A 22,756-nucleotide genomic window follows, 5' to 3' on the forward strand; every position below is an offset into this window, starting at 1 on the left:
TTAACACTCTGTGCAGATCCTGATCAGTCTGTTGTTGTGATTTTGATGCGTTGATCTGTGAATATGTTCGTCCACACTCGTACCTGAGTCCTCTGAGTCTTTGCTGTCAGGTGGGTCCTCCATGTCATCGTCAGACATTTCCATCTCCTCCTCTCCCCTGATACCCATCAGCTGCTCGTTGTGCATGTTTCTTGTCTCCTGTAAAACATCAAGAAAATAGCGGTGTGTTAATTCTGCAGAGACTCATGGGTAATGCATATTCTAGGTGTTGCATTATTGAGAAACAGCAATCAGTGTGGAAACTCTCTGATGAGCCCGATGCAGCTCACATTTTTTAGAGGTTCGCTCCGAGCGCACGTGTTGAAAAATGTTCAGCTTATTCTCTGTTGTCCACGCAGATTATTGGCCGCTGGACCTTCCTGACTGAAGTGTCAAAAAAAATTCAAAAGCACACCATCAAATTTTTTTTCTTGGAATGCTGACAGCTGTATATTTACAAAAATATCTAATAAAATATATTTTCAAAAAATTGGAAGAGGATCTGCACCTCCAAATATGAGACTCGTAAGGGGAGAGTCACTGCCCCAAGTGGAGGATTTCAAGTACCTTTAATGACACCACGACCCAGACCTGAATAAGCGGCAGAAAATGAATGAATGAATGTTAGTAAGCAGGCTGATTAAAATTTAGTTCCCATTTATTTACATTGCAGTTTGTGAACAGTAAATTGTACCCATTAATCTCACTGGGTGTGTTTGTGGAAACAGAAATAATATTTTAATGTAAAAATAAGAAAATAAGAAACACAAGCTCTGTGAAACTGGTTGCTTTATTTTACGTTGAATTCCATCTTGCATTTTTAACCCCCACTTCACCCATCACGGTCGACACGTTATAAAAAAATGATTTATGCAGATCTGCCACGTCGACTGCCAAAACAATTGATCAAAATCAATTAAAATTAACATCTGGCTATTACAACAATGAAAAATAGTACCAGCTAGACACAGTGGGCATGTTTCATGTAAAATGATCACTTTAGATAAGAACTTGAGAGACACACACACACGCACACACACACACAAAATTATGGGGTATCAATGGGATCAAACCCACGCAATACAGATGTGTCTGATCAATAAAATGTTACACTGGCTCACTGAAAACACTCTTAAAAGCAACACTGACCAAAATGACAGAGAGAGTAAACAGACTCACAACCATCTGTCAGCTGACATTCTCAGCATGAGCCTAGGGCAAAGGTTGAACAGGCTCTCCAAACACACGCACACGGTCCTCTGATGTGTGTGTGGTGCACATATCCACTTGTTTCTCACACAAACGGTATGAATACAGTGATGCAGGCAGACAGCTGTTGTCTGATTCTGCCTGGAAGCTGCAAAAAGTTAACTCTACTGCAGCTCGTTCCTCTATATTTTATCTTCAGAACAGAGAATCACACCGCATATAGAACGTGATTCGACTCAACCTACCTGCCTTTTTCATGATAAACTACCTCTGAGCAACTGCGCTTAAGACTTTAATACCGTAGTCTCCAGTTTTATACAGTGTAGGCTGTATGAAAAGACTGTATCATGAAAATTTAATAACAGAGTTTAAATCATCTCGCTAGGGCCCTATCTTCAACCAGGAGCAAAGCAGTGCACAGTGCAGCACAAGTAACAATCAGACTTTCCAACGGAGACAGTCACATAAAATCATGTAATGAATTCATGTAATGGCTCATTTAATAGTAACGGACTGGTAAAAAGGTGCTTTTTCATTCCTTCTTATGCGTTAGATAATGTGTCTGTAAAGTTATGTTTACTATAGATGTAACATCTCGTTATCTCAATAACAAGTTCAGATGCGCTGCGCGCAATGACATGCAGAGTTTTCGAATAGGTTGTGCAATGTTCACGACCCAATGTTTACAACAGTTTATGACGGATTTACTCATTGGCATGCCAGATTGCGTGGCAGTGTGGGGATCAAATTTGTGCAAGTGGCAAAGGTAAACTTGAGTGAGTTGAGGGGTGGCGTGAAGTCCTGTGGTGCAATGAAAGTGAGGGGTGCGCACTCATAATCCCACAGATGGTAGCTTCACACCACTGGGTCCTCAGCCAAGCACATACACAAAATCGTGAAGAAATTCATGTTTTGCAGTTTACATTTTGTGAGTCTCGTGTTCACGTTTCGGGAGATATTTTTTCAGTAATCACATTTTGCGGATAATTCATGATTTGCAGATGATTCACATTTTGGGGGATTAACAGCGATATTCTGAAACGTGGTGATGCACTCCACAAATGGAAAGATATTGTAAGTGAAAGGCCAAAATGGCAGAGGTGCATTTCTGACATCTGCAAAAAAACAGACACCAACAGAAAGGAAGATAATGGAAAGAAAATGGCGAGTTTTGAACAAAGACTTTCACCAGAAACATTTACATTCATATTCATAGCCATGCATTTATGATTGTGCAATTACATCCAGACATCTCTCCTGTAACCCTTTGTTTACCCACATATTGGGTCTTAGGCGGTACTATGTATATTTATATCATGGACCACTAGGGGTTGGTCACAGACCACTCTTTCAAAGAGGATGCTGTACATGGTGCTACTTGTTGCCATATTTGCAATTCTTTTTCACTGAATCGTCTTTTCAGCACCTGACAGGTGTTTGCAAAAGCAGCCCCCCCGTACCAACACCCATCATTTCCCCTCTTATTCTTGGCAGTGAGATGGAACACACATTATGTAACTACGCAATAGTGTGAAATTTTTTTTGCTTCTTCTCATGTGAGCTTGACTAATACTTATAACATGCTGAGTGAAGAACAGCCCTTAAAAATAAAATACTAGTAATGTTATTAGTCAAAAATTGTATTTCAAAGCCTAGACGCGCGGCCCCCTAGAGGATGAGGCTCTACACTGTTGTATAGTTTGCAGTCTATGCGAAGGCTCTGCAGATATGGAGAGAGCCTTCTGACCACAATCTGCATACATTTCGTCTATATTTGTGTCAGTTTTCTGAAAGCTTATGGATACAGATGAAACGGAGCCATACTGTAGGTAATCATGGGGGGGGGGGGGGGGGGGGCAGTGCAGCCAAAGCCTAAGTGAGACATAACATTAACGCAAAATTACACAAACAAGTCTGTCAACAATGGCAGGACATTTTTAATGAGAATATATATATATACTATATTATATATACTGTCAGAAGTATTTTACTGCCACACAGACCACTTCAATATTGATATCATTATTGACTATCGATCCGATTCCTTATCGATACCTCTTGTGAATTTTCTGTGTACTAAAAGTAGGGTTTACAGGTTTTCTATTTCAGCAACATTTTACTGAGTCTTAAAGTAAATAAATATGAAATTGGTCACTGGATCCTTAAACTCTGGACATAATAAATTCTACATGGTGGATCCTTGATCTCTGGACATAAATAGAAATAAACAAAATCCGTAGTTTTTGTCAAAAGCACTTCCTTTCAGACATTATTGGCATTAATGTCTTTCCATACACCTGAGCTGAGCTCTTGCAGCTGGCTGTGCTGCACGTCAGGATGTAATTCAAAGAATGCAGGACGTCTCATTTTGGGAGCAAAAAAACCTTTTAGTCGATTGTAGTCTATTGTTTGTATTACAGCGTTTGGAAAGAGTTGTCATTTTATTTAAAGCGGCAATTCGTTTTGAAGTTATTAATTCCGACTGGACTCATTGTTTGGAGCTGTGCCAACGGAACAGAGGACGATTCTCTTTTCTTGACTGCAACAACACAAAAGTCCCAGTTAGTGACTTTAATACGCACAAAAGTGACATTTTAATGGCTATGAGAGGGGTTAAGAAGCGGACTTGCCACTTCTGAAGAGCAGCGAATCAAAGAACCACAGTGCCAGTGGATCGAAGCACTGCTTCATTGGTTCATGCTTCAAAGTGGAGTTGCGCTGCAGAAGCGGTTGATTACAGAGCCGCTGCAGGGTCTGTAATCAACATAGAGAAAGGACCATTTTCCCGACAAACACCCTCAAAAACAATGGCCGCTCTGAAGGACAGATAAGGGAATCTTTAAGCAAAAAGGCTACTGATGTCAGTGGATCGGATCAATTCTTAAAGATACCCGAAAAGAACCAGTTCTCGATACGCAACCCTACAACTAATGGATATATTCCTCAACAACCCTGCCAAAGTAAAGACGATATAGAAGTATGTGGGCAGCGATGGTTTCTCAGTTTGAAAGACAGATAGACATACATATGTAGAGCCTAAAGGGGGTGGGTTAGAAGAGTCATTCCTATGAGGAGTTCTTTGCAGTCTTAACCGAATGGTGGCTAACGTAGATTTTTGTTATGAATATTATCCATTTAACATCTTTTTAATATTATATGCATAAGTTTTAGGCATAGTAAAAAGATCAGAAACTTTTGCGCAGTAATTTAAATGTCAGCAGTGACAGTTCTACTCTTCAGTGTAGCACATGAAGGGGAAAGAAGAGAAAAAAAAATTAATCGCTAAAGATCTATGACAGTGATTTCAAATACTTTATCCAGCAGAGTGAGTTTCCAGTCACAAAAGACTCTCAAATGTGAACACAGAAACAGCATTACTGATGTCACACATGCAGACAGTCAACGAAATGGTCACAGAAACTCGTGAACGGTCCTGCTTCCTCATCATGCGGCAAGCTTACTGACAACCTCCTGTGACTGACACAATGATCACAGTTGTGAAACAATTTGCAACATGTGAACAGGAACAATAAGTAACCACAAGCAGCAATTATACAAAAGTTTACCATTCGTGAACACAAGCAGCATCAGAGCAGTAACTTGCTCTACCATACCTACCTGTAAAAAGAAGCCTTTCAGAGTAAACTGTACATACTGAGAGCTGCTTCTGTCTGACTCACCAGCGTGTGAGTGACAGGTGTCAGACTGTAAATTACACCTTAATTCAAGTGTGTTTTCACCACTCTGAACTTACCGACCAGCTGAGATTCTAAACAGTCCATTAGAGCAAGGACAGGACTCCAGAGCCTCCTGAACATGCATCACATCCTCACTCTGGTTAATGCTCCGGTAATCAGAGGAAAAATCTGCTCACCAGGAAAATGGTGAGCAGATAGATTCTCAATATGTCTGCAAATCTGAAAATGATTACGCTTCTGTGACTTAAAATTCAACCAGTTTTGAAGAGAGAATAGAAAAAAAATCTTCTGGTGAACAACTTCAAATGCAATAAGGGACGTTGATTTTGTTGACACAGGGAGAGGAAAACTGGAAAGATTTACCTGTGTTCTGGAATCCCTTAAAGAAGGAGAACTCACCCGCCAGCATGTGTCCCATCATGGAGAAGGACAGTAATGAAGGAAGAGATTTGGCAGATCTGCCACTGGCTGGACTGAGCAGGCACGTGTCCTGCAGTCTGACTTGATTCAAAGTACTTACTGTCACACGCAGTCTGCTTCTGCTACAGTGGAACACCAACGCAAACATTCTGATCATCTACAGCGACGGCTCAGTAACGGGGAAGATGGCTGTCATCAATAGTTTTAAGTCTCAAGTCTTTAAATGAAACGTGTGGGAGAAAAAACAAAAATCTTAAAGCACCAACCTCTGCTTGTTTGCGCCACATGTCCAGGTTCTTGCGCTGAGCTTTGGAGAAATGGTCCCATGCCTTTTGTTTGGAAGCAGCTTGGAATACAGACACAATCTGTTCAACTGTGACAGGACACAGGAAGGGACGAGAGACCACCCAGAGAAAGAGACAGAAAAAGAGAGAGAGAGAGACAGGGCAGGTGGGAAGGAGCAGAAGAGTGAAAAAGTGGAGTCAACTAGGAACGTAAAGAACCATGTGCGTGTGAGAGAAACAATCTTACCCTCTGATGTCAAAGTATCGTCTGTTGGACGGCTCATCGGACAATTAATGCAAAACGATACTGAAAACAAAATTATACTAAATACCAAACTTACTATCCAGCAGAGCTTTACCACCCAGTCACTCTGTTGCAGGTTGATTATTTGTTTAATAAGGAAAATTTACAAATGAAGGACTTTTAGCTAAAACTCTTTGGTCTCTAAAGATCAGAGTGTCCACAACTTATGGAGCTTAACACATGCAACTTCAAAGTGCCACTCACAGAACACAAGCTCCATCTGGAGAGCGCCGGGTAAATTTGTGACGCAGATGCTTTTGGGGTATGTCCAAGGTGCATTTGGTATGGAGATGGCGCATAAACAGAGCACAAAGCGAAGTGCTGGGTGCAAAGGAGTTGGATTCAGAGATTTATCATTTTCATTCATCAACGGCGATTTAAAACTGACCGCTGTTGTTATGACAGTCGGTTTAACACGTATGTAAATGTTGCATCCTTTTAACACCTGTTGCATATGTTTAGTGTGAAGAGTGCCCACCGACCACTGTGTACAGGCTGTGCACATGAAGTGCTGTTTCTGCTTTGGAGATGAGACATCATAAACACACATGAATGAGTTGAAGTAGGGAGGGTTTGTAGCCTACACTACTTTATAAGGCAATTAACAACTGTCTGTAGTTAACTGGATCTTTGCTGTTGCGTGCGCTGAACTGCAGTTTTAGTGAGCTATCTTTTATTTTTTTAAGGTTGGAATGTGTGAATAATGTTTCAAATCATGTTTCAAGTCTGGATCCCTAAAAGGAAGTGAATTCAATTTCATGCTCCTTTGATGTGTTATATTACGTCTCTGTACTGTGAACCCACCATGTGAGGTTTTCTGACTACTGGACCCGTTAAAGAAATAAACTGTGGCGGACTTTATACCAGGCTTTTGGTAGTCTAAAGCCCCATTTACACATAGACGGTTTTGTCGGCGGGTAGTACGTAGACCGAAGTTCGCGGTAGTTCCGGCTGTTTTTGCGGTGGAAAGGGGTGGAGCATTTCGCCAGCGTTTTGACCGCCGTACTATCCGCAAATACGCGGATAAAACGCCGCTAAATCCGCCGAATAAAGCGGCGTTTTGACGCTGTAGCATCTGGCACACGTCAGGCAACGGGGGTTAATACCCAGTTCTATCCTTTACAATCGCAGGTTAAGACGCACGTGAGAACGGCGGTGTTCTGCTGCCGCCGATAATGCCCTGTGTACCGCTGGATACCCAGGTTTTTATCCAGGCAAATCCTGCGTTACTCCAGGATCTTTTGCATATAGGCACCACCCCCAGAGTATAATAGGCTGAAGCAGCAGGAATACATGCCTCTGTCACTGCAGGGGGAGGGAGATCATCCTCAGCCTTTTCTTCTCCTTCCTTTCCCCCTCCTCAACGTGTTGCTCCGTCTCCACCACAGGCCTCCCCTCTGCTTCTGAACCAGACCTCTTGGTAAGTCCTTGCCGCTGCCAATTTTCTTTTAGGAGGCATACTGGAGTTTCTCTGCAAAAATATCTGAAGCTGGCTGCGAGTGAGAGGCCTGCATGCAGCGTGCTAGCATTTTTATACTGACCGTCGCCTATCGGCCGTTTGGAACGCCATTAACCAGGAGGTGGCGTTTAGAACAGCGTACTGTCCGCTAGCGCCGCCGTTTTGTCTGCCTCTGTCGCCGGTTAAAACGCCATTGAAGACGCCGATGTGGGCTCTATCACCGTTTTACACGCCGTTGGTTAGGGATACAATGCCGGCCGCCAATTACGGCGGTGTAAACTACGGCACTACAGGAAGGGGCAGGATGAAACGGCGATTAAAAAGTATCAAACGCCGTTGTTCGCACTGTCTCCGTCGTCACGCGAATTCTCTGCAAGCGCTCCCGGAATTATTCGACATGTTGAATAATTTTTTCGACGATTCCCGGTAAAGCCGGAACTAAGCCACACCCCCTAGTGCAGGCGTTAACAACGGCGTTTGATCCTTAAGATGGCCAAAAACTCTTCTGGGACGCTTCCGGGAGCTCTTACAGTCTATGTGTAAACGGGGCTTAGGCACAAGTGTTTTCTGGTGATGGATGATCCAAATGTGCATGACTATATCTCAGTTTTACATGGACATGCCCACCTGAGTGTAAGTGTATGTTATTTAAAGACTGAGTGCTGGGTGTAAAAATGAGAACAGTGTTGCATAGAGACTAACAATGATAGCCATACATATTAAACTTCACATACCATATTTTTCGGAGTACAAGTCACTTTTTTCTCTATGTGAAACTCAACAGCTTTTCCATGGAGGCAAGTTCAACAACAGACAGGAGCTCAGTGTAACACATGTGAACAACACAGCATATGCTGTGTTGTTCTAATTTTAAATTCCAAAAATAAGCAAGATAAACAAACAAATGAAAAAAATAAGCAACATAGACAAATAACCATGCGATGGGCAAGATGCTCTTGATGCACGTGAACATGGATTTTTGACCCACAACATTGGAAACACAAAAATAAAAATTACAGTCCATCTGATTTTTTTAAAATCAACTCTAATTTGTTTTTTGTGCATTATTGTAGTTTATGTTTAATGTTGGACTCTTTTATTCTTTTATATTTTTTACATTTTGTTACCTTTTTTTTAATCATGCTTTTAACCTTTTGATCAAGCTCATTGATTTTTTATTTAATTTGTTTTGGTTTTTATTGTTGGGTTTTATGTGAAGCACCTTGAGACGATGCTGTCGTGATTTGGCGCTCTATAAGTTTAATAAATTCCATCCATCCATCCATCCATCCATTTTCTTCCGCTTTATCCGGAGTGGGGTCGCGGGGACAGCAGCTCAAGCAAAGCCGCCCAGACCTCCCGATCCACACACACCTCCTCCAGCTCCTCCGGGGGAACCCCAAGGCGTTCCCAAGCCAGCCGAAAGATGCAGTCCCTCCAGCGTGTCCTGGGTCTTCCCCGGGGCCTCCTCCCAGTGGGACGTGCCCGGAACACCTCTCCAGCGAGGCGTCCAGGGGGCATCCGGAAAAGATACCCGAGCCACCTCAACTGACTCCTTTCGACGTGGAGGAGCAGCGGCTCGACTCCGAGCTCCTCCCGAGTGACCGAGCTCCTCACCCTATCTCTAAGGGAGCGCCCAGCCACCCTGTGGAGGAAACTCATCTCGGCTGCTTGTACTCGCGATCTCGTTCTTTCGGTCATGAGCCAAATCTCATGACCATAGGTGAGGATCGGAACGTAGATCGATCAGTAAATCGAGAGCTTTGCCCCCCCTACTCAGCTCTCTCTTCACCACGACGGTCCGATACAGCGACCGCATCACTGCAGATGCTGCACCGATCCATCTATCGATCTCACGCTCCATCCGTCCCTCACTCGTGAACAAGACCCCGAGATACTTAAACTCCTCCACTTGAGGCAAGGACACTCCACCGACCTGAAGAGGGCAAAGCACCTTTTTCCGGTCGAGAACCATGGCCTCGGATTTGGAGGTGCTGATTTTCATCCCGGACGCTTCACACTCGGCTGCAAACCGCCCCAGTGCACGCTGAACGTCCTGATTTGACGAAGCCAACAGAACCACATCGTCCGCAAACAGCAGAGACGAGATTCTGTGGTTCCCAAACCAGACCCCCTCTACACCCTGGCTGTGCCTAGAAATTCTGTCCATAAAAATAATGAACAGAACCGGTGACAAAGGGCAGCCCTGGCGGAGGCCAACGTGCACTGGAAACAGGTTTGACTTACTACCGGCAATGCGAACCAAGCTCCTGCTGTGGTCGTACAGGGACCGGATAGCCCTTAGCAAAGGACCCCGGACCCCGTACTCCCGGAGCACTCCCCACAGGGTGCGCCGAGGGACACAGTCGAATGCTTCCTCTTCTTAAGACGTGACGATGGGATTGAGGAGATCCTCGAGGTACTCCTTCCACCGCCCAACAACATCCCCAGTCAGGGTCAACAGCTCCCCACCCGCACCGTAAACAGTGCTGGTGGAGAGCTGCTTCCGCCTCCTGAGGCGTCGGACGGTTTGCCAGAATCTCTTCGAGGCCAACCGATAGTCCTCCTCCATAGCCTCCCCGAACTCCTCCCAGACCCGAGTTTTTGCCTCTGTGACCGCATGGGCTGCGGCACGCTTGGCCTGCCGGTACCTGTCAGCTGCCTCTGGGGTCCCACCTACCAACAAAGATAAGTAGGACTCCTTCTTCAGCTTGATGGCATCCCTTACTTCCGGTGTCCACCACCGGGTTCGGGGATTGCCGCCGCGACAGGCACCAGAGACCTTGCGACCACAGCTACGAGCAGTCGCATCGACAATGGAGGTGGAGAACATGGTCCACTCGGACTCCATGTCTCCAACCTCCCCCGGGATCTGGGAGAAGCTCTCCTGGAGGTGGGAGTTGAAGACCTCGCTGACAGAGGGTTCCGCCAGTCGTTCCCAGCAGACCCTCACGATACGTTTGGGCCTGCCAGGTCTTACCGGCGTCCTACCCTCCCAGCGGATCCAACTCACCACCAGGTGGTGATCAGTCGACAGCTCTGACTCTCTCTTCACTGGAGTGTCTGAGACACGTGGCCGAAGGTCAGATGATACGACTACAAAGTCGATCATCGACCTCCGGCTCAGGGTGTCCTGGTGCCACGTGCACTTATGGACACCCTTGTGCTCGAACATGGTGTTCGTGATGGACAAACTGTGACTAGCACAGAAGTCCAACAACTGAACACCACTCGGGTTCAGATCGGGGAGGCCGTGCTTCCCGATCACCCCCCTCCAGGTCTCACTGTTGCCGCCCACGTGGGCGTTGAAATCCCCCAGGAGAACAATGGAGTCCCCAGTCGGAGCGCTATCTAGTACCCCTCCCAGGGACTCCAGGAAGGTCGGGTACTCTGCACTGCTGCTCGGCCCGTAGGCCGAGACAACGGTGAGAGACCTGTCCCCAACCCGAAGGCGTAGGGACGCGACCCTCTCGTTCACCGGAGTGAACTCCAACACTTGACGACTGAGCTGGGGAGCAATAAGCAATGCGACCCAGCTCTCCGCCTCTCCCCGTGGGCGACACCAGAAAAATTAAGCGTCCAGCCCCTCTCCAGGAGTTGGGTACCAGAGGCCAAGCTGTGCGTGGAGGTGAGCCCGACTATCTCTAGTCGGTATCTCTCAACCTCCCGCACAAGCTCAGGCTCCTTCTCCCCTAGCGAGGTGACATTCCACGTCCCAACAGCCAGGGGCTGTGAGCATGGACCGGACCGCCGGGCCACCCGCCCTCGACCGCCACCCAATCCTCTCTGCACCCAACCCCCATGGCCCCCTCTGCAGGTGGTGAACCCACAGGAGGGCGGGCCCACGTCACTCGAAATTGAGTTTAATACATTGAATTGAAAATATAATTGACTTTCTTCTGTTTGATGCACTGCTTCCTGGGAAAGCTAAATGTAAATCATTGCTGTTATTAACAATGAACATGTGATTTTTTTTCCCAGAACATAAGTCACACCAGAGTACGTTACAATACCTCCAAAACTATGGACCTCCCCTCGGAAAAAACAAACAAACAACAAACCTGTAACTTATACTTCAGAAAATATGGTACATTTTGGATTTTCTGTCAGTAATGTCAAGATGACTTAGCAAAGAGATCTTATTATTATTAACCCTCTGGAGTCATCTCATGCAAAGACACGTTAAAGTCACATGACCGAATTAAGCGGACATACCATCCAATACATCACAGTCTGAGTCTCTCTTTGAATGTGTTGAAGGTGCGGACTTCAAACTATATACCAGTTTTTAAGTTGTGTTGATAGGCCTAGTATAACCTGAATCATGATTAATAATTTATGCCATACTTTTTCCTGAATATTACAGTCATTTTTTTCTGCAGAAATGTGCAGCAAACAGGACTTCACTTCCTTGTTCTCTCCTCTCTCACTGGAGCAGTTACAGAGGAAAACAAGACCTCCCTTTTATCATTGGTGGAAAAATGCATGACCTAAACCAATAAAAAATGATCACTAACTCACGTATTTGGTTGCTGAAGAGATCCTGGCTAAAAAGCCACCAAAGGCAGACTGCTGTGCCAACATTGCCTCCAGGTGGACAACAGGAGGAGTGACATTCCTCCTGTTGTACACCTGGTCAGGCCTGTGTTGTGTCCCTCTGTCTTGTGTTTGACAGGAATTGTATTTTTGAGCAGCACAAATAATTTGTGTGGCATCTTATTGTTTTGTAAATTGTTGTACAAAAAAAACACCTGAATCATTTCCTGCATTTTAATGTAAACAGTTGTATATAACTTTGTTGACTGCTACATTTGTACATATGTTTTTGAAATTTACAATTTATATTTGCATTCTAAGGTATAAAAATGGTTTGTTAAACATGTTTGCAGTTTACATAGTAAAAAACAAAAACTTTTTTCTACTCGGATTTTATGTTTTTCTGTGAATTTAGGTCAATTGTCTTAAAATAGTATGTCAGAATGAAAGAAAAACTGTAAAGTCACACAGGTGAGGTTGTGCTAAAAAATTACACCAAACAAGGTAAACATTTTTTTTTATGGTATGAAGGTTACACCAAAAGTAGTTAAAATCGGCCAATTATACCCTTGACCCCAGAGTTAAGAAAAAAAAACAAAACCTTCTTTGGAATATATTCAGCACTACTGTGTACAACACCAAAGAAAATCTGATGAGTTGTTGGAATCAGGTGAACAAGCCTCAATATTAAATCCTTGGGTTTGCACCGATCTTAAATGCGACATGCACGGTGACAGCTGCTGTAAGTGTAAAATCTGAATGCGGAGTAGAGGAAAGGTTACAGACAGCCTTTTAGAGCAGTGACTCCATACACAAATACAGAATGTGTGTGAAGAGATGATTACCGCTTTCTACTCTGACATACAAAATGGCACACCCCTTCAATAAATCATATCACAAAATCAAAAAGAGGAGGTAGAGAGTAGCAGTGTGACAAACATCCAATACCACTGTGACACAGACTCTATGAGTAATCTGGCACCAGTATTGTGAGTAGATCTCCTGTGATAATTTCTGCAGATTTATTACTGCATTCTGACTCTTCTTGCCTTTGTATCCCAATCTCACAAAACAAAAAGGAATCAATTCCACAAGGTGCCTTGCAACACTGCATTTGCAATAAAGTCACACCATCATTATTTTGATTTAGTGTGGTATATTTCATGTGAAAAAGGCCTGCTAAGCCAGCTCACAGACCGAATTTATTTATATGGACAGATTATTGTTCCAAAGAGAAAGTGCTACAACCTGTTTGCAGGAGGAAGGTCATCATCTGTGTGATCTTTACATGTCCAGCAACATACCATCAGGAAGGATCACAGGACATCCTGAATGAGAGTTTTTTTTTTCCTGAAATAATGGAGGTCGCCTCAGACAAGGACATATATCAAACTAACGTGCATGTGCACACGCACACCTACATTCATTTATATTTGCAGTAAATAGTAAACCAGACAAAAACACAGGGATTTTCAGTTTGCGTGCAACATGCATACGGTATGGAAAATTGCCCTAGGAAACTAACGGAAAACTGCAAAATGTCAAATGTGGGCAGAAAGAATATAGTAGCTTGACTTTCAGCTTTCATCAACTCAAAATGAACTGAAGACACACTCACTGTATTTTCTGTGTGAAGTGTTTATGCAGTGAGTTGCAATTTATTTACAAAAGGCAAACCTTTTTTCAAAAAAACCCTTGCATCCGTTCTTAAATTTTGTCACAAATTCATATTGCTCCCCCCAGTAAGAGATAAAATATTTCTTATCTTGGACGTAATAAAACAAACAAACAAAAAACAATGGGACTCGCTGGATGTATTCAGTGATAACAAGCACAAAGAAATTACACTTACCTCTTGGCAATCTTCTGAAAATAAGAAACTAAAGAGTTAAACTCAGAGGGCTTGATGTCATTATCATTTCAAAAATACTTATCACCACGTGCAGCAGGTTTGAAGCTGCTGTGTTCACAAACCTTGTGAATCATGTGGGATTGTAGTAAACGTTATGTATAATAACAATAATGCTATAATAATAATAATAATAATCATAACAACAATATGAAGAAGAAGAATGTACTTACAATTTTAAGAGCTTTCAGATGTTAAGGTACTTCAGAGTATACTTGAATTTTTATCTTATATTCCTTCCTCTGTATAACACTTTGTCAACTTTGTACATGAGGTGTGCCCAACTTTATGACAGGACACAGTGTAATTTGTCCATTGTTTCCACATATGATTTGTATAGTATCCACTATATATATATATATATATATATATATATATATATATATATATATATATGTGTGTGTGTGTGTGCGTGCACAGCAGCCATCATAGGCTAGGGTGGTCCTTATTTTGCAAGTATTGAAATTTAATACTTTGACCCCCTGAATATGTTCCAATTGATGAGAAAACATGCTGTGTAAAATTTTGTTTCTATAAATAAATGTTTAAAAGGTAGTTCAAAAGCATTCAAATTTTGCTATTTTCATGCTATATACTGTAAATCTATACTTAGTAAAGCTTGAAAAATTACCTGTGGAGGACATCTTGAATTTTTAAGTAAGTGCCAGCAGGATTCATCAGGACTTTTGATATGTTGTTTAGGATGCGTTGGGGCACCATAGTTTGTACAGCGTTATACAGCAGAAAATAGCTTTTGAAGTACCTCTGAAAATTCATTTATGCAAACAAAATTTTACACAGCATGTTTTTTTTTTTTCATCAATTGGAACCTATTCAGGGGTCAGAGTATTAAATTTCAAAACTTTGCAAAATAAGGACCACTCTAATTTTCTGTGTGCGAATTACCCACATGGAACATTAGAGGCAAAAACAAGAGGTGACAAAGCAACAAAGTCATAAAGCTACAAAACATAACTTGTGATCATAATGCATATAATGTGTGCTTTATATACGAGGTCTGTTAGAAAAGTATCCGACCTTTTTATTTTTTTCAAAAACCTGATGGATTTGAATCACGTGTGCTTGCATCAGCCAACCTTGAACCTTCGTGCGCATGCGTGAATTTTTTCACTCCTGTCGATTGCGTCATTTGCTTGTAAGCAGCCTTTGTGTGAGGTTGGGTGTAGTCTCTTGTCCTTTTTTCTTTGCAAGGAAATGGCGGAACGACTGGAGCAGTGCGACTGCATCAAATTTTGCCAGAAACTGGGCGACAGCCAGGTGGAAACCATTCGGATTATTCAGACGGCTTTCGGTGGCTTTTCAGTCGTGTGACTATCCGAGAAATTGTGGAAGAGGTGAGCATGTCACAACATGTCCTATGAGACTTCAACACGGTGGCGCTTTTGTTCCGCCATCAGCTTCGTGCCCAAGCCATCGGCATGAATTTCGCTGCAACTCTTTTCATGGCAAAATCTTTTGTCACAGTGGAATGTGCCGAAAAAGTGCTGATGTCCACCTCTTCCGCAATTTCTCGGATAGTCACACGACGGCCCCACATCACCACAGCGTTCATTTTGGAATGATCTGGTCATTTCAGCATGTTGATGGCCGACCGGAGCGCAGCTCGCTCTCTACCGTTGTGCGGCCGTCTTTAAACCGGTTGTACCGTTCCTTAATCTGTGTGATGCCCATAGCATCGTCACCGAAAGCCGTCTGAATAATCCGAATGGTTTCCACCTGGCTGTCACCCAGTTTCTGGCAAAATTTGATGCAGTCGCGCTGCTCCAGTCGTTCCGCCATTTCCTTGCAAAGAAAAAACGACGAGAGACTACACCCATACTCACATAAAGTCTGCTTACAAGCAAATGACGCAATTGACAGGTGTGAAAAAATTCACGCATGCGCACGAAGGTTCAAGGTTGGCTCATGCAAGCACACGTGATTCAAATCCATCAAGTTTTTGAAAAAAAATAATAAGGTCGGATACTTTTCTAACAGACCTCGTACTTTAATGTATTTTTTAGGGATGCACCAATACCACTTTTTTCCAGACCGAATACAAGTACGAGTACATATATTTGGGTACTCGTCGATACAGAGTACCGATACGAATACTTAATGATAAGTATTATACTTAATGACTTTGAAAACATGTTTTATTCATCATTTGTTCCTTACTTTTTGACTGTATCTGCATCCAATATCACTAGCTTTGTTTTTATTCAAAAAATTTCACTTAAATCATGTAACATCACTTTTTGACTACAACAAATTGTCCTGTAACATTGTGTGTTTCTTAACAAACATGACACTGCCAGACATCTCACTGAAATATAACTTCAGCACTACAAAATATACCACACCAATATAGGTTGTTGTTGTTCTTCATTCGGCTCTTCCCGGTTTTGTCTGGAGTCAGCCCGATCCACATTTGTAATTGGCACAAGTTTTACGCCGGATGCCCTTCCTGACGCAACTCCAGTTTTATCTGAAGAAACACACACAACCGCTGGTGTTCTAAAGAGGTCTCCCATCCAAGTACTAACCAGATGCTCTGCTTAGCTTCTGAGATCTGACGGGATCAGACTGACACAGAGCAGACCGACCCATGAACAGGTAAGACTTTTCATTTACTGTGTGTGAATTTTCTCCACATGATGGACCGTGGCTCTCTGCCAATTAATGGACAGCATTGACGGACGTATTTCGACTTAGTCCGGAAATTTTTTTTTTTTACACACTAATAAATTAGAAATGTTAATCTGGTTTCTTTCACAAAACCAACTACACTAAAACTACTTGAAAGCCAATAGTCTAACAACTGAATTGAAGGAGCTAGCTTGTTAGCTTTCAAAAGCTTCTTTCAAGGCACAGAACACATACTGCATGTTGTGGCTGGCGTGCCTGGCTGGCTTTTGTTTGTCTTCTGTTTCTGTCTTTTGGTTTTCCTTCCAGGTGGTGCGCATTTGGGACTGAGTGGCTGTGTGGCTGAGTTATTAGGACCTCACCCTGATCACCTGCGGCTCGTCAGGACTCACAGTTGTGGTGCATCTACACGGATTGGAACATGGTGGTATTTAAGTCTGTAGTACACAGTGTGTATTTGCCAGAGACCTTGTGACCAGACGGGTGAGATCGTCGTCTTGAGAGCCATCTCATCATCAGTGGATGCAGAGAACGTCCAGGTTTGATGCATGGTCTGTGAAAGAGGAGAGGGTGAGGTCTCACGCTCGTCAGCACACTTCCTGAGGTACGTTGGGTTTTGTGACTAACATTTGTACAGTCAGTAAATGTGGTGTCCCTCACACCTTATTATATTGAGCTGTTATGTTAGTCGTTTTAATCAGCTTCCACTGCAGTGGAGTTTGTGAACAAGGTGTTCCATGCCTGCAGGGTGGGAAGCTGATTAGTAATTAAGCCAGGAAGTGTTTGCTGTTTGTACACCTTTGAGCGGTCCCTCTGTGTGTAGAGTGTGGACTCACATGATGATTTCTTCATTCACAGACTCGGTTTGTCGCGGCCACCTGGGGGGTGTCGGCGGGGTCCTTGGGTACGAACTGGTTCTGGCTCCGGACCGTTAGTGCTGCTGGGAGCGCACCGTTTACCACCTCGCCAGACCGCGCACTTATTTGTTTGTATATTTATCACATCACTGTTATGTTTATTAAACTCAGTTATCCTTTGTACCGTGCTCTGCTTATTTTATACTGGGTCCTTCAAACGCTGGTTGGTTCTCCGGGCTGCATCCGACACATAACAGTGCATCTCCAAAATTAACTATAAAAGTAATTTTTTTTTAGCATATTTGAGGACAATAATAGACCAGGAAGGGAGGGAGGAAGAAACAGTAGAAGGAGGAGTTTCACACATGTATCTGACATCAAGGAGCTTTCCATAGAAATGGATGGGTAAACAGCTGTCAAGGACACACTCAAAAAAGTGTGTGGAAACAAGATGTACAGTGCATCAGGAAAGTATTCACAGAGCTGCACTTTTTCCATATTTTATGTTACAACCTTATTCCAAACTGGATGAAATATTTTTTTTTTCCTCAAAATTATACACATAATACCTCAAGTTCACACAAGCTCAATTTTGAGCTTCATGGCAAAGGCTGTGAATACTTATGTACAAGTAATTTCTTATTTTTATTTTTTTATTTTTACTAAAGTTGCAAAAATCTCTCAAAAAATGTTTTTTACACTATCATTAGTGGGTACTGTGTGGAGAATTCTGCAGAAAAATGAATTTCATTCATTTTGGAATAATGCTGTAACAATAAATATGGAAATGTGCTGTAAATACCAGATGCACTGTATGAAATGCTAATTCTAATTTTATGAAAACACATTGATTCATTGTTGCAGGCAAATATCTACTTGTGAACAGATGGTTATGAACACTGTATTCCATTTTTGCGAATAAACACCCCAAAATCATACACACTGCAGCTTTAATTTGGGAGTGAGAATGAGGCTTATGTCTGATGAAGGGCGAGGCCCGAAACGTCACTTTGGTGCTTCATTAAAGGTTTGTTTGGGAGCTAACTGGCTGTGCGGATCTCTCCTTTGTTTTTTGAGTGAGAATGATTACCAATAAGATGACTCACATTGAGCAAGTATGCCATTCATGGCAGTCTTGAACTTGTCTTTGGCCTCTTCCATCTCCTTCTCATGCTGGGACTTCTCGCCCATCAGTCGGCGGATGTGGCTGTTGGACGACTGGATCATGGAGTAGAAGTTGTTGGCGTTCCTGCGGTTGACTTCACCTCGTTCCAGCCAGGTCAAGAGCACACGCACAGCTTCAGCAAATGTACCGTCATCTGGTCAAAAGAGAAAAGACTGATCAGGAAGGAGTCAGGCTCTGTGCAGAGAGGGGGGGAAAATGACCCCACAACAAGACTTTAAAGAGTAGGTGACACAATGTGTAATTTTTTTTTGAGTATTTAAGACTAAAATTAAACAAGAGTTTGAAATTTATCCTTTCTTGGGGCACAGTTACTGAAGAGATAAATACTGGGATTTTGAATAGTGCACCACTAAAAACAAGAAACTTCCTGGTGATTCCCAACATTGGAGAAGGAGGAAGTGATATCAGCGCCGGAACCATTATCTTAATAGTCACATTAATTTATGGATTTTTACAGGCTACTGAAAGCCCCATTTCCACTGAGTGGTTCAGGTCGGTGATGCACGTTTTTTATGTCACAATGGTTAATTCTTGCTGACAGAATCCTTTTGATTGGCAGGTGGAACACTTAAGGCCCCATCACACATAGCAAGAATGTGCAGGAACCATGCCCGACATGGCAAATATTGCCATAATCCGATGCAGTCAGGAGGAAAAGAGGCGTGGTCAGCAGTGTCAGAACACATCTGGATTACCTCGTTCACACCTACACTATGGCATCCAAAGTACATGTAAACAATAGGTAGATGACACAGACTGCCATAAAAGGTGGTGAAGACTGCCCGATGTCCAAATGTCTGGATGACAAACACGGGACCAGAGTGGGAGTGAGCGCAAGTGCGAGGGACTACGTGGCATGTGCAGGTCAGACTGGCAGGCTTTGCCGTGTCAGATCCATCTTGAGGTTCCTTCGTATACGCTCAAATCGTTTCGGATGCCCGGTTTGCTGCCATCGGAATTTGTAAACTGTGGTCAGATGGTCCTCAGATTGCACATGGGCCGCCGTCGCATAGGTGTCCCATCTCAACGGCGCCCAGAGGGTTTTGAATATGTGCATCATACTCGGGCCCGACGGCCGATTTTGACCAACTGTGTGAACTCTCATAGATGGCTGTCAGAATGTTTTGGAACTGAAACCTGACACTTTTCGGATGTGCGCAATTTGTCATTCTGACGGCATTCTGCGTGATTTTATGTGTGACAGGGGTATTATATCGATGAGCAAGCATGCACGGTGTCTGGGGCTTCTCTACTCAACACAGAGACAAAACTGAACATTTACACATTATTTTATTTTTTTGTTTTGTGGATCATAGGATAATTTTGTTGTGTGCAGACAGACGTTATGAGTAGATGAGGCGCAGCATAAAGCGCCCGTGGTGGAACAAGAGGATCCATTCACAGCACAGACTTGATCCATCAGCCGCAGACGCAATTAACGGATTACACCTGTAGTTGACCGTGCCGGTTCCAGATCGGTACAACAGAGACTTGACCCATCAGTCGCAATTAATGGATTACAGCCGGCGCTGTGACCTAGCACCAAACTCCCGTGTGACAAATGGACTTTTCTTCAGCCAGAAAACAAGGAATTAAATTATTTTCAGATGTCATTTTGTAAAGGTGGATACGTTTTCATCAGACTAAAATGATCTCACTGAAACTGGTAAGACTATATTAATTTACTCCTTGTGTGAATGGTTCTAATATTTAATACTAATGTTATGCTACTAACGTACAGTACACTAACTGTATTCAAGAAGGAAACAATATCCCTTGCAGGGCATGGGTGTGCCTCTGTGCCTGTGGGGTGGGGGCTGGGCGGCTGGCCGACCTGCCTGTGGGTGCCCCGGTGCCGTGCCACAGGGCTTCTGGCCTTATTGGGGGGGGGGGGGACGACTGGGCGGACATCGTTCCTTTTCATGTTGGGTCTGTCTGCTCTGCCGTTGGTGACCTGGGGACGGTGCCTGAGTGGAGGGCGGTGCCTCTCCCTTGGGCTCGGATCATATGTGGCCCTCTGTGCCTCTGCCTGTCGGGGTTTGTGGGGCCCACCTGTCTCCCTCTGGCTCCTCGGCTGCCCCTGCTGCTCTTGGGTCTCATCTCGTGCCTTCCCTGGTTTGGGGATCGCCGGGCGAGGTGGCTCGTCCATCTCCGGCTGCCTGGCCCCTTGTCCCCCCTGTTTGTTTGTTCTTCCTCTGGGCTTCTGGTGCTCTTCTGGGACTGCCCACCTCCCCCCCATTGTGTGGTTTCCCTGGTGACTCTGCTGGGTCTGGGGGTGGGCTGCAGGGACCGGTGGGGCGGTGTGTGTGTGGCCCACTCCCTGCACCGTGCCTCTCCTTTCCGCCGGCTGCTTGGGTTTGGGCCTCACATGTCACACCCTTTTAATGCACTTCACCAGCTCACCACCACTTCACTTGCCCCTGAGACCCAAACCCAGAAAAGCGGTTGAAGATGAGTGAGTGAGTGATTATAGGGTTCAAATAGTTTTGCGGTCAGGTGTTGGAGGTGGGTTTGCAGGGCAGTCTGTGGCGCAGCTGTGTGCCACGACCTCCCACGGCAGTCTACCACCTGCCGTCTCCTGCCCTGCTTTTAATGCAACACTTTATCTTTGCTCACTTAGGGGGGTTGCACACAGCAAGGGAGATTAACTATAACAGCTATGGTGGGGTTGGTAGGTAGGGTGAGTGTGGGATGTGGGGTTCGCCCCAGGTGGCTGTGGATGTCTTGGGCTCTGGGGTGGGGAGATCTGCCGTGGCCGGATCTGCCGTGGTCTTGGAAACCTACTCGGGGGCTTGTGAGGCACAGGGTCCCGCAGCCTGTTGGGGGGGTTGGGTGGTTGCAGTGGGGCACGGGTGTTGGCGATGGGGGGTGGACGGGTGCTGGGGGCCGTGGTCTCTGTGGGGTGGGGTGTTGCCCTATTCTTGCTTGGGTGGTCTCACGATCTTGGGCTTTGGTGTTTGGGGTGGGGATCTTGGGGAGTTTGGAGGGGGTCCTGCTGGCTGTGCTGGGAGAGTCTTGGGTGTTGGGGGAGCCTCGTGTGCTTCCTGGCCCAGGGGATTAGGTCTCGCCTCTTGTCTGGGGGCCGGGCCCGCCGCCACTCGTCCACTGTGTCCTCCATAGTTTCTTCAGAATCACCTTCAGACTGGACTTAAAAAAAAAAAAAAAGCTCCACAAAAAAAACAAAAAACAAAAAAAAAAACAAAAACAAACAACAACAAAAAACAATATGGTAATTATCAACTTTTACTGTTCAGGATTTTTTTTTTAAATATCAATATTTCATAATTTTTTGTGCTCATTTTTGGTGTCACCTACACTTTCAAATGTCAGATGTGTTCCAAAATAACATCAAAACATCTGCATGCAGTCACAATTTATCTGTCTGGCTGTGAATTGACACTAATGAGTCATAATTTCTAGATGATGCACTTCCACCAATATATAGAGGATCAATGTAAATTACTGTTGTGTGTATTTGGCTGACCAAGAACAAAGGTGGATTTTAATGATAGCTGAAAGATATGGGAAAAAAAAAGGAAAATTCAGAAACAAAGCATAAAATATTCTGAATGGCTTTCTATGATATCCAGCATTTTGTTGGGTGGTTTCAGCTGACACTGAAATGCTGAAACCTGTTCTATCTGAGTGGTAAACGCAGTAAGACAAATGGGAATCAGCTGAAAATGGTGATGAACGTTCCCACAAAGACAGTTCAACATGCTCACACACAAATCCTTGGCTTACAAAAAATGAAACGCCACCAAGAGTTCTTTGCACCAGAGCCAGATAGGAGAAGTGAAAAAGACGCACAGATGGCAGAGACACACAAAGTCACAGCCATTAGGCGATTGTGACTGACACCTGGAAGTGTCGTCGCTCATTAATGAACAATGTTCACTCACCCAGAAAACACACAGAAAAGAGAGAAAAAATAAGGAAACAATGTAGGAACAGAGTTCAGAAAAGAGAAAAGGACACAATAATGAAGAGAAGGTGCTGAAAGAAGGGAAGCAAACGGATATTTCACATTTCAATATTATTTCAACATCTGTCAAAATTAATTTGGTAAAGTAGAGATGTCTGGTCCTGGAGAACGAACGAACACGAACACGAACACGAACACAAACACACACACGAACACACACACACACACGAACACACACACACACACACACACACACACACACACACACACACACACACACACAC

At 44.0% G+C, this 22,756-nt stretch overlaps 1 protein-coding gene across 3 annotated transcripts in view; it reads right to left on the reverse strand.

Moving 5' to 3' along the window:
• LOC117520585 (ecto-NOX disulfide-thiol exchanger 2-like) overlaps positions 1-22,756 on the reverse strand; it is a 260,220-nt gene that overhangs the window by 32,891 nt on the left and 204,573 nt on the right. For all 3 annotated transcript variants that reach the window (XM_034181900.1, XM_034181899.1, XM_034181898.1), the window contains exons 7-9: positions 18,468-18,680; positions 5,633-5,739; positions 84-198 (exon numbers count right to left, since the gene is read on the reverse strand). In XM_034181900.1, coding sequence (XP_034037791.1) covers positions 84-198; positions 5,633-5,739; positions 18,468-18,680 — 435 coding nt within the window. The remainder of the gene's footprint in view (positions 1-83; positions 199-5,632; positions 5,740-18,467; positions 18,681-22,756) is intronic.

This window comes from Thalassophryne amazonica, chromosome 11, assembly GCF_902500255.1.
Source record: "Thalassophryne amazonica chromosome 11, fThaAma1.1, whole genome shotgun sequence".
NCBI lineage: Eukaryota > Metazoa > Chordata > Actinopteri > Batrachoidiformes > Batrachoididae > Thalassophryne > Thalassophryne amazonica.